At 39.8% G+C, this 12,927-nt stretch overlaps 1 protein-coding gene across 1 annotated transcript in view; it reads right to left on the reverse strand.

The window, feature by feature from the left end:
* Positions 1–12,326, reverse strand: part of LOC106596609 (uncharacterized) — a gene marked incomplete at its 3' end in the record, with an annotated part of 32,576 nt that extends 20,250 nt beyond the window's left edge. The window contains exons 1-4 of the mRNA XM_014187881.3: positions 12,144–12,326; positions 11,559–11,632; positions 10,891–11,139; positions 1,160–9,066 (exon numbers count right to left, since the gene is read on the reverse strand). Of these exons, the coding sequence (XP_014043356.3) occupies positions 1,160–9,066; positions 10,891–11,139; positions 11,559–11,580 (8,178 nt within the window). The remainder of the gene's footprint in view (positions 1–1,159; positions 9,067–10,890; positions 11,140–11,558; positions 11,633–12,143) is intronic.
* Positions 12,327–12,927: the final 601 nt, after the last annotated feature.

A 12,927-nucleotide genomic window follows, 5' to 3' on the forward strand; every position in this document is an offset into this window, starting at 1 on the left:
TGTGCATTCAAATTGCCATTGATAAAATGCAATTGTGTTTGCCTGCCCTGGATACCCTGACGAAGACAGCTTTGCTGTCGAAACATTGGTTATTAGGTTATTACATTTTTGCATCTGAGCTCTTAGAGTGTGCGGCTTTCCCTTATTTTCTTGTTTGCCTGCCCATGCCATAACCCCATCGCCACCATGGACCACTTTGTTCACAACATTGACCTCAGCAAACCGCTCACCCACACGATGCCATCTGCCATCTGTCCGGTACAGTTGAAACCGGGATTAATCCGTAAAGAGCACACTTCTCCAGCGTGCCAGTGTCCATCAACGTGAGCCTTAGCCCACTGAAGTTGGTTATGACGCCAAATTGCAGTCAAGTCAAGACCCTGGTGAGGATGACGAGCACGCAGATTAGCTTCCCTGACGCGGTTTCTGACAATTTGGGCAGAAATTCTTTGGTTGTGCAAACCCACAATTTCATCAGCTGTCCGGATGGCTGTCCAACCAACCCGCAGGTGAATAGCCAGAGGTGGAGGTCCTGGGCTGGCGTGGTTACACGTGGTCTGCGGTTGTGAGGCCGGTTGGATGTACTGCCAAATTCTCTAAAATTACGTTGGATGCGGCTTATGAGATATTAACATTCATTTATCTGGCAACAGCTCTGGTGGACATTCCTGCAGTGAGCATGCCAATTGCACGCTCCCTCAAAACTTGAGACATCTGTGGCATTGTCTTGTGTGACAAAACTGCACATTTTAGAGTGGCCTTTTATTGTCCCCAGCACAAGGTGCACCTACGTAATGATCATGCTGTTTAATCAGCTTCTTGGATTATCTTGGCAAAAGATAAATGCTCACAAACGGACGTAAACAAATCTGTGCACAACATTTGAGAGAAATACGTTTTTTGTCCAACACTTCACATGTTGCGTTCATATTTTTTTTCAGTATATTTTATTGATGGCATTATAAAAAAATTGCAAGTTTCTGTTTACTTCAATTCCTGTGTTGATTTATTTTGAGTTTGGACTTGTGTAATTAGCAGAGATCAGAGATTTTTGCATGTGAATCAGAGATTTTTCCACAACAAATTTGACAACCAATCTTTGGGATGTTGGCCCTAAAAGTCTTGTAAAAAATATGTAACACAATAATTCGGTACATACCTTCACTTTCTTTGCATTGTCCTCTTTGATCATCCTTTTTTCTCTTTGTATCTCCTCCCTTGCCAGGTCTATCTCTGCAACCGCTCTCTGAATTTCATCTTTCATCTGTTCCATGTTTTCACTCTCAGTCTTTCCATCTTCCATCTTCTTTTTCAGCTCTTCCTTTTGTCTCTGTATCTTTGACTTCACCAGTTCTAACTCATCCCTCTCTCTCATGATCTTCTCCATCCTTTGCTCCAGCTCTTTTTTTCTTTTTTGTGTCTCTGTCTTCATCAGTCTGAGTTTGTCCTTTTCCCCTTTTAACTCCTCCTTGCTCTGTTCCATTTCTTCTTTCACCCTTCTTAACACCTCTCTGGTTTGTTCCACCTCTAGAATCAATCTCTGGATTACAGCATTCACTCTGTCTTTGTCACCCATCTCCATATTGCTTTCTTCCATCCTGTTTTCCATTGCCACTTTTGTTTGTCGTACCATTTCTCTGGTTCGCTCTACCTCTTGGATTAATCTCTGTATCTCATCTTTCATCTGTTCCTTCTCATCAATATCTCTAAAGCTCTCTTCCAGACAAATCTCCAGTTCCTCTTTTGCTCTTTCTATTTCAGCCTTCGACTGTTCAATTGCATCTCTCTCCCTTTTGGTCTCTTCCCTTCTTTGTTCCATCTCTTCTTCAGCTCTCTCTATTTCTTCCTTCATCTTTTCCATTTCTTCCTTTTTTCTCATAGTCTTTCTCATCATCTGTTCAAGGTCCTTTTTCTTCCTTTGCATCTCAGTCTTCACTAGTTCCATCTCTCCAATCTCTCTCTTGGCCTTTTGCATCATGCTCTCAATCTCTTGTCTCTGTCTCTGAATATCTTCCCTCACACTTTTCAACTCATCCATTTCTGTCTTTGCTTGTTGCATTTTGTTTTCAATTTCCTCTTTCTGCTTCTGTATCTCAGATTTGATCCTTTCCATCTCATCTTTCTCACTCTTTGTTTTTGTCATCTTGTTTTCAATGTCCTCTTTCTGTCTTTGTATTTCAGCCTTCGTCTGTTCCAGCTGGTCCATCTCTCTCTTTGTCTTCTCCATCCTTGCTTCAATCTCATCTCTCTGTCTCTCTAGGTCAAATTTAATTGTTTCAATCTGGTTAAGCTCTTTCTTAATTTCCTCCATTCTCTTATTCAACTCCACATTTTCTCTCTGCAGTTTGGCTCTCTCTTCCTGTTCGTCCCTCTGTACATCGTCCCAGAGTTTTTCCATCTCTTCTTTTACTCTGTTTAGCTCATACTTGACCTTTTCATAGGGTTCTTTCTCTCTTATTGTTTCTTCCCTTATTCTCTCCAAAAGTTCTTTTTCTCTCTGAATTTCATCTTTCACCTGTTCCATCACATCTCTGGCTTGCTTTGTCCTCTCAATGGATCTTGTCATTTCCTCGTGCTGGGTCTGTATTTCAACCTTCATCCGTTCAATTTCGTCTCTCTCTAGACTTGTGGCATCCCTGCCTTGTTTTAACTCCCTCTCTATTTTCTTCTTGGTTCTCTCTATCTCCTCCCTATCTCTCTGCATTTCAGCTCTCAGTTCAAGCTCTTCCTTGACAGCTTCATCCTTCTTTTTCTCAAACTCCTGCTTTTTCTTCAGGGTCTCACACCGAAGCAATTCCAAGTCGTCTCTTTCTCTTGTGATTTCATGGATTTGTCTTTTCAATATGGCCCTTTCTGACAAAACCTCCGTTTTAATTTGCTCAAGCATCTCCCTCTCTTGCTTTGTTTCATCCATCTTTTTTTGTAAGTCCCCTTTTTCGTTCTGAAGCTGTATTTCTTTGGAATCTTTAGCTCTCTGTATCTCATCTCTTATTTTCTCCAACATTTCTCTTTCTCTTTGGATTTCAGCTCGTTGTTCATATCTCTGTTTCTCAATTTCATCTTTCATCTGTTCCATGTTTTCACTCTCAGTCTTTCCATCTTCCATCTTCTGTGTCAGCTCTTCATTTTGTCTCTGTATCTTTGACTTCACCAGTTCTAACTCATCCCTCTCTCGCATGATCTTCTCCATCCTTTGCTCCAGCTCTTTTTTTCTTTTTTGTGTCTCCGTCTTCATCAGTCTGAGTTTGTCCTTTTCCCCTTTTAACTCCTCCTTGCTCTGTTCCATTTCTTCTTTCACCCTTCTTAACACCTCTCTGGTTTGTTCCACCTCTAGAATCAATCTCTGGCTTTCAGCATTCACTCTGTCTTTGTCACCCATCTCCATATTGCTTTCTTCCTTTATCCTCTCCAAAAGTTCTTTTTCTCTCTGAATTTCATCTTTCACCTGTTCCATCACATCTCTGGCTTGCTTTGTCCTCTCAATGGATCTTGTCATTTCCTCGTGCTGGGTCTGTATTTCAACCTTCATCCGTTCAATTTCGTCTCTCTCTAGACTTGTGGCATCCCTGCCTTGTTTTAACTCCCTCTCTATTTTCTTCTTGGTTCTCTCTATCTCCTCCCTATCTCTCTGCATTTCAGCTCTCAGTTCAAGCTCTTCCTTGACAGCTTCATCCTTCTTTTTCTCAAACTCCTGCTTTTTCTTCAGGGTCTCACACCGAAGCAATTCCAAGTCGTCTCCTTCTCTTGCTGTTTCATGGATTTGTCTTTTCAATATGGCCCTTTCTGACAAAACCTCAGTTTTAATTTGCTCAAGCATCTCCCTCTCCTGCTTTGTTTCATCCATCTTCTTTTGTAAGTCCCCTTTTTCGTTCTGAAGCTGTATTTCTTTGGAATCTTTAGCTCTCTGTATCTCATCTCTTATTTTCTCCAACATTTCTCTTTCTCTTTGGATTTCAGCTCGTTGTTCATATCTCTGTTTCTCAATTTCATCTTTCATCTGTTCCATGTTTTCACTCTCAGTCTTTCCATCTTCCATCTTCTTTTTCAGCTCTTCATTTTGTCTCTGTATCTTTGACTTCACCAGTTCTAACTCATCCCTCTCTCGCATGATCTTCTCCATCCTTTGCTCCAGCTCTTTTTTTCTTTTTTGTGTCTCTGTCTTCATCAGTCTGAGTTTGTCCTTTTCCCCTTTTAACTCCTCCTTGCTCTGTTCCATTTCTTCTTTCACCCTTCTTAACACCTCTCTGGTTTGTTCCACCTCTAGAATCAATCTCTGGATTACAGCATTCACTCTGTCTTTGTCACCCATCTCCATATTGCTTTCTTCCATCCTGTTTTCCATTGCCACTTTTGTTTGTCGTACCATTTCTCTGGTTCGCTCTACCTCTTGGATTAATCTCTGTATCTCATCTTTCATCTGTTCCTTCTCATCAATATCTCTAAAGCTCTCTTCCAGACAAATCTCCAGTTCCTCTTTTGCTCTTTCTATTTCAGCCTTCGACTGTTCAATTGCATCTCTCTCCCTTTTGGTCTCTTCCCTTCTTTGTTCCATCTCTTCTTCAGCTCTCTCTATTTCTTCCTTCATCTTTTCCATTTCTTCCTTTTTTCTCATAGTCTTTCTCATCATCTGTTCAAGGTCCTTTTTCTTCCTTTGCATCTCAGTCTTCACTAGTTCCATCTCTCCAATCTCTCTCTTGGCCTTTTGCATCATGCTCTCAATCTCTTGTCTCTGTCTCTGAATATCTTCCCTCACACTTTTCAACTCATCCATTTCTGTCTTTGCTTGTTGCATTTTGTTTTCAATTTCCTCTTTCTGCTTCTGTATCTCAGATTTGATCCTTTCCATCTCATCTTTCTCACTCTTTGTTTTTGTCATCTTGTTTTCAATGTCCTCTTTCTGTCTTTGTATTTCAGCCTTCGTCTGTTCCAGCTGGTCCATCTCTCTCTTTGTCTTCTCCATCCTTGCTTCAATCTCATCTCTCTGTCTCTCTAGGTCAAATTTAATTGTTTCAATCTGGTTAAGCTCTTTCTTAATTTCCTCCATTCTCTTATTCAACTCCACATTTTCTCTCTGCAGTTTGGCTCTCTCTTCCTGTTCGTCCCTCTGTACATCGTCCCAGAGTTTTTCCATCTCTTCTTTTACTCTGTTTAGCTCATACTTGACCTTTTCATAGGGTTCTTTCTCTCTTATTGTTTCTTCCCTTATTCTCTCCAAAAGTTCTTTTTCTCTCTGAATTTCATCTTTCACCTGTTCCATCACATCTCTGGCTTGCTTTGTCCTCTCAATGGATCTTGTCATTTCCTCGTGCTGGGTCTGTATTTCAACCTTCATCCGTTCAATTTCGTCTCTCTCTAGACTTGTGGCATCCCTGCCTTGTTTTAACTCCCTCTCTATTTTCTTCTTGGTTCTCTCTATCTCCTCCCTATCTCTCTGCATTTCAGCTCTCAGTTCAAGCTCTTCCTTGACAGCTTCATCCTTCTTTTTCTCAAACTCCTGCTTTTTCTTCAGGGTCTCACACCGAAGCAATTCCAAGTCGTCTCTTTCTCTTGTGATTTCATGGATTTGTCTTTTCAATATGGCCCTTTCTGACAAAACCTCCGTTTTAATTTGCTCAAGCATCTCCCTCTCTTGCTTTGTTTCATCCATCTTTTTTTGTAAGTCCCCTTTTTCGTTCTGAAGCTGTATTTCTTTGGAATCTTTAGCTCTCTGTATCTCATCTCTTATTTTCTCCAACATTTCTCTTTCTCTTTGGATTTCAGCTCGTTGTTCATATCTCTGTTTCTCAATTTCATCTTTCATCTGTTCCATGTTTTCACTCTCAGTCTTTCCATCTTCCATCTTCTGTGTCAGCTCTTCATTTTGTCTCTGTATCTTTGACTTCACCAGTTCTAACTCATCCCTCTCTCGCATGATCTTCTCCATCCTTTGCTCCAGCTCTTTTTTTCTTTTTTGTGTCTCCGTCTTCATCAGTCTGAGTTTGTCCTTTTCCCCTTTTAACTCCTCCTTGCTCTGTTCCATTTCTTCTTTCACCCTTCTTAACACCTCTCTGGTTTGTTCCACCTCTAGAATCAATCTCTGGCTTTCAGCATTCACTCTGTCTTTGTCACCCATCTCCATATTGCTTTCTTCCTTTATCCTCTCCAAAAGTTCTTTTTCTCTCTGAATTTCATCTTTCACCTGTTCCATCACATCTCTGGCTTGCTTTGTCCTCTCAATGGATCTTGTCATTTCCTCGTGCTGGGTCTGTATTTCAACCTTCATCCGTTCAATTTCGTCTCTCTCTAGACTTGTGGCATCCCTGCCTTGTTTTAACTCCCTCTCTATTTTCTTCTTGGTTCTCTCTATCTCCTCCCTATCTCTCTGCATTTCAGCTCTCAGTTCAAGCTCTTCCTTGACAGCTTCATCCTTCTTTTTCTCAAACTCCTGCTTTTTCTTCAGGGTCTCACACCGAAGCAATTCCAAGTCGTCTCCTTCTCTTGCTGTTTCATGGATTTGTCTTTTCAATATGGCCCTTTCTGACAAAACCTCAGTTTTAATTTGCTCAAGCATCTCCCTCTCCTGCTTTGTTTCATCCATCTTCTTTTGTAAGTCCCCTTTTTCGTTCTGAAGCTGTATTTCTTTGGAATCTTTAGCTCTCTGTATCTCATCTCTTATTTTCTCCAACATTTCTCTTTCTCTTTGGATTTCTCTTTCTCTTTGGATTTCAGCTCGTTGTTCAAGCTCTTCTTTCACTGCTTCATATCTCTGTTTCTCAATTTCATCTTTTAGTCTTCCAGCCTCATCTCTTTGCTTTTTCAGCTGGGACTCCACTTTTTGTACGACCACCTTTGCCTGATCCACCTCATATTTTGCTCTGTTTGCCTCCTTCACACGGTTCTTTATTTCTGTCATCTGTTTTTGGAGTTCAGCCTTCATCTCTACGATCTCTTCCTTCTCTTGCTTTATGACTTGCTTGCTCCTCTGGATGTCTTCCCTTTCTTCCTGAAGTTTACGCTCTATTTCCTTTAAGTTCTCATTCTTTATTTTGGCCTCGTCTGATATTTTCTCTGCAATGTTTTTCTCGTCTTTTACACTGGCTTTAATTTTTTCTAGGTCTTCTCTTTCTCGTTGCGTTTCCACCTTGTTTCTTTCTATCTCCTCTTGCACTTCCTGTTTTTCCTCCTTCAACCTTTCAAGTGTTTCCTTCTCTTGCTGTGCTCTTGCTCTCTGTTCCATCTCTTCTTTCTCTGTTTCACACCATTTCCTTTCCATTTCCTCTTTCAATTGAATTATCTCATACTTAACCTCTTCATAATATTCTCTCTCTTTCTCTGTCTTTTCCCTTCTACTCTCCAAATCTTCTCGTTGTCTCTGTATCTCTGCTTTCATTTCTTCAATTTTGTCTTTTGCTTGTTGTGTCTCTTTAACTTTATCTTCTATATCTTCTATCTGTCTCTGTATATTAACTTTCATCTGCTCCATTTGCTCCTTTTCTCTTTTTGTGATCTCCCTGCTTTGCTCATTCTCCTCTTTCATTCTCAATGTTTCAAAATTAATCCTCTCCAATTCTTGTCTCTCTCTCATTGTCTCTTGCTTTTTCCTCTCCACGTTGTATTTTTCCTTCTGAATTTCAGCTCTCAATTGTTTGATCCCATCTCTCTGTCGCTTTACTTCTTCACTCCACTTTTTGGCTTCCTCTCTCTCTCGGTTTTCTCTTATTTTTTCAATGTCCTTGGCTTTCTGCATTTCAGACTTTAGCATTTCCACTTCTTCCCTCTGTCTCTGTATTTCAGCTCTCTGCTCCAGCTCCTCCTTGACAGTCTCATACCTTCTTTTTTCTATTTCCTCCTTCACTCTTCTGGTGTCATCTTTTTGTTTCTCCAGTGCTTCTTTCGTTCTCTGTATCTCTGCTTTTACGTTTTCCATTCTGTCATTTTCTTGCTTTGTCTCCTCAATTTTTCTCTCAATCTTTTCCACTTGTCTCTGCAGTTCAGCTTCCCTCTGTTCCATTTTATCATTCTCTCGCTTTGCTTCCTCTCTGTTTTGCTCAATCTCCTCTTTGTCCATTTGAATCGCATACTTGATCTGCTCCAACTCCTTTTGTTTTCTTAATGTTTCTTGTTTGTCCTTCTCAAGTGAATCTTTTTCTAGAAGAATCTCTGCTTTAATTTTGTTGACCAGGTCCTTCTCTTGCTTCGTCTTCTCCCTGTTTTGATCAACCTCCTCTTTAGCTCTCTGCAGCTCAGCTTTTACATTTGCAAGTTCCTCTTTCTCTTGCTGGATCCTAACTCTCTGCTCAAGCTCTTCTTTTTCAGTTTCATACCACCTTCGATCCATCTCTTCTTTTACTTTGTTTATCTCACATTTAATCTGCTCAAATTGTTCTTTTTGTCTTTTAATGTCATCTCTTTTTGTCTCCAGCTGACCTTGCTCCCTGTGTACATCGGCCTTCATCGCTTCCATTTTTTCTTTTACTTGATTGGTTTCTGCAATTCTTATTTCCATGTCCTCTATCTGTCCCTGAATGTCAGCCTTTATCTGTTCCATTTTCTCCTGCTCTTGTTTTGTTGTTTCCTTGCAGTGCTCCATCTCCTCTTTTGCTCTCAATGTCTCATACTTGATCAATTCCAAACTCTGTCTCTCGTTAATGGTCTCGTTGTGTCTTCTCTCCAGAATGTCTTTCTCTGTTTGGACATCAGCCCACATTTGTCGTATTCTGTCTTTCTCTACATTTATTTCCTCCATGTTCTGTTTCAGTTTTTCATTCACATTCTGTATCTCCATCCTCATCAGCTCCATCTTTGTGTTTTGCTCTTGTTTCTCAGCCATTAGCCTTTCTATTTCATCTTGTTGTTGCTTAATCTTTGCTTTCATGTAGTTAGTTTCATTTCTCTCCATTCTTGACCCCTCCCAAAGTTTTTCAATCTCCTCAATTGCTTGCATTGTTTCTTGTCTTCGTCTCTTAAGAGATTCCTTTTTTGTCTGTATGCCAAGTTTTGGTGTTGTCTTATCCTCTAATATTGTGGTATCTCCATACCTTTGATCCAATCCTGTCTGTGTCATCTTACTGTTTCGTTGTCTCTGCTCTGTTGTGGGTGAGGAAGAGCAATACATCAGAGTTTTCTTAAAGCAAACCAGTGAGCATAGCATTTATAAAAAGGTGAGCACTTTTTCAGATAAAGAACACCTGGCCATACTTTAAAGCAGCCTTTCTTAAAGGTGCTACATGTAGAATGTCTCACCCATGTGGAAGCTAGATGAATTGCAACAACAACTAGGCATTTCAAATATCCCCCCGTGCATACTGTTATCCTGTAACATGGTAGAGAAGTGACCAAAAGCGGACATGCAAAAATGTACGTTATTTTGTTTTGGGGGGGGACATATTGAGGTCTCAACTTACTGAGGTCTCAACCTTGAGGTCTCAACCTTAGAATATAAGGTACAATTTCGAAATATGGTTGTGCATGAGAAGTCTTTCTCTTGTTATAGCAGTCACTGACAGTCACTCAATTAGCCATGTCAGCTAACAATTTTTTGATTCCTAAGTTAATCTAGCCAGCTATCGAAACTTGTAGTACTCATGGCCGAATACTGACTAGGCACACAGGGCAGGTGACCAAGGGCCCTGACCTCCAGGGGGTCCCCCATTGATTTTGTTTGTCACTCTCATTCAGATATAATATTACATGGTATAAGTCATGGAAAAATGTGTAGAATTGTAGGAAATTATCCAGGGGCTGGAACCAAAATAATTTTCCTATCGTTTCATTCTGACAAGGAACCAGTATTTGTGAAATTGACATTGTTTTTACATTTAGCTCATTATATTATTCCACCAATCAGTGCAGATAGAGCAGCTTTCTATGGACGGGCAAGGTAGTTCTTCACATGCTTGATGGACAGACAAGTGTAGGGCGCGAGATGTAACTGAAATGGTTGAGGCTTGGCTTGAAGCGCTGGGCATCATGATTTGACGTGCATTATAATGTGTTTAGGGTATCAGTAGGCCTATCATTACTTCACTGAATTATATAATTATATACTAGCTAGATACCTACGGAGGAGCAGCTAATATGGAGGAACTTTGAATGTCTGAGAGTTGGCTCAACGCTAAGGCTAGATCAACGCCCTGGACCAGAGATAGCTAACAAGTTGGTGTATCCAGCAACACTGGAATTCAAAACACGTCTTACCTTTTTGTAAGTAATAAATCCACTGTGAAACGTGATAACTATAGTATCCTTAACTAGCCTAGAAAACTAGTAGGCAGACGGTTCTAAGTGACAGAATGAGTGCTTTGTTTAGGTGCTTTAATTGCGTTTTTTGAGGGACTGAAAAAAAATGCTTGGAACATTATTAACCAGTTCCTATGCTTTTAAAATAATGTTTCTGTTCCGGAACACTAGAGATCACTTTCATGCCCGGTTCTGTTTCCGTTCCTCGAAAATGTTTACTATTTTCCGGTTTTAGGTTCTGTTCCTTGAACCGGTTCCAACCCCTGTTTAAAGCTGAAAAGATTTCTCTACACCCTATGGCAAAATGGGTAGAATTGCAGGAGATTAGCTGTAAAACAGCAACAAAAAAATATCACTGACCCATGGCAAAATTTGTAGAATTGCATGAAATTTGTATTTACATTTCAGAAATTTCAGAAACGTTCTTTAAAACAGCGATATTATCTTTACACCTCATGATAAAAAGTTTAGAATTACAGGAAATGAACTTTAAAACTAAAAAAAACTATCTCCGCCGTCAACAAAATCTTGCTCGTCTTGATAAAAAAAACAGTGTTGTTCGTTTAATAACAACTTTATGGCAGATACATTTATGGTGAAGAGCATGTCTAGAATGTTCCAACACTTTTATAATAAGGTGGACCGAAGATTATAAATATGAATTCATCTTACCTAGCTTGTCCATGAGTTCAGGCTCTTTCCGTCTCAATATCAGATGGAATGCAAGTTTGGTTTGGGGTGTCTCTCTCTCTACGGCTTCAAACAGAGCCCTCATCTGGTCTTGTGTGGTCTGGGCTGCACGGACGCTGTGTGCCAGCTCTTCTGGGATAAGATGTTGTGAGATCACAGCGTCTGCTATGGGCCCAGATAATCTCACCTGCGCAATGATCTGCTCTCTGAACTCCTCCAAGAAGTCCCCCACTAGGATTTAATAAATTAATATCAATGAGTTGCTGAATGTATTAATTATCATGTAGCTTAATTTGAAGTATAACTGGCTAAGATTTTTGTAAGATTCTATAACATTTTATATAGTTACAGGTGACTCCTGATAAGTACAAACTGAATAAATTGTAATTTTTACTTGTTCTAGATGTCAATATTTTATGATTCAATGCACACACATGCCAAGGGTGAAATGTCAATCAAAAAACACATATCGAAAGATGTCACAAAATAGAATTATAGTTTCATTTTTAATCATTGAAAATAATATAATACTATAATTTATCACTCACTAGAAAATGATGGCTGAATGATTATATATATATAAATCATAATAAGAACTCAATCCTGAAGAGCAAAAGGGTATATACTGTTTTGCAGAACGCAAGATGTACCGTGGTTTCTTGATTTTGCCATGTTTGCCTCTTCCAATGTTCCTTAGGGGGCTGCTGTCTATGAGATCACTGGCCTGGTTGAAATGGATAAGGTGGCTTTATGTTATCAAACTCAGTTTGAACACGCACGCACGCAGGCAGGCACACGCGCACATGCGCGCGTGCATACACACCAAATATTTATACTCATATAGACATAAGTATGATTCACAAAAAAATATCACGACAAGATGAGAAATAGGTTTCAAATTTCACATTTACAAAACATATCGATATGCCAACAAATAACACCTTTAGAGACCTTGCGTTTTCGTCTGTTTCTTATTTTCAAATAACAACTTTCTCACTTCTGTCCTCCCTACTGTATGTCCCTGAATTTTCTCTGTAAGGTTTTGGTTCCGGTTTTTTTTGTAGTACACATTTTTTATAGAACATAATATCTAATATATTGGTGTATTGGTAGATAATCTACAGTATGTCATATCAGAGGAGTTGGGGAAAAAGCAGAAGACACTTTTCCATCTAGAATGTACCAATAAAGTATATAGTATCTTATCTGAGTCAGTTATTAAAACAACATCTCACCTTAGTACTCACCTACCTGTGAGTAGAATTTATTCCGTTTGCTTGTCCGATGTGGTGTTGGTGTAGGTTTTGCAGTCATACCAGATCAGTAGAGAAAGCAAATAGGCAGAGGTTTCATAAACATTTGATATCTTCTCTTTCCACACCATTGGTGTCCACTTAATTTGAATGTGGATAAATGTAACAGAAAGTGAGCTTCCATTTGATTGGTTGGAAGGCAACACAGGGGTGGTAAAATATCTTAATATGCATCTTGCCCTTAGTCTGGCCCTCTCTGATAAGGGTGGGGTCCTGATAAGGGTGGGTGCCAGACAACCCGAAGTCCCCAACCCAGAACTTGCAAAATAATCATGTGAACACACCAGTGGCGATTTTAGCATGTAAATCTTGGTGGGACAAACTCAACATTTGTTTTTTAGATGCATGCCAGCAAAGCCACAACACAACAATAAACATTAAATTAATTGCACTAGAACGGTGAACAACAGTGCACACAAACTGTTAGGGCAATACATAAAGCTGTCTTTCTTTTCAGCACCATAGAGTGAAACCTTACCACTATTACATCTGGCTATCAGCGGAGCCCTGTCTGGCAGCGAAACAGTTCATTCAGCCTCATTTACTGCCTTTTAAAAAAACATAACTTATATGGCTGACTTGCTTAAAAATGTGGTTTCTACTGACAATTGAGATGTACAGACTATGGCATAAGGGGACGACGAGCAGATAAGAGGCAATATCTGTAATTTCAATTAAGACATTAATGAGCGATCTAAGACGGATG

This window comes from Salmo salar, chromosome 14, assembly GCF_965601325.2.
Source record: "Salmo salar chromosome 14, fSalSal1, whole genome shotgun sequence".
NCBI lineage: Eukaryota > Metazoa > Chordata > Actinopteri > Salmoniformes > Salmonidae > Salmo > Salmo salar.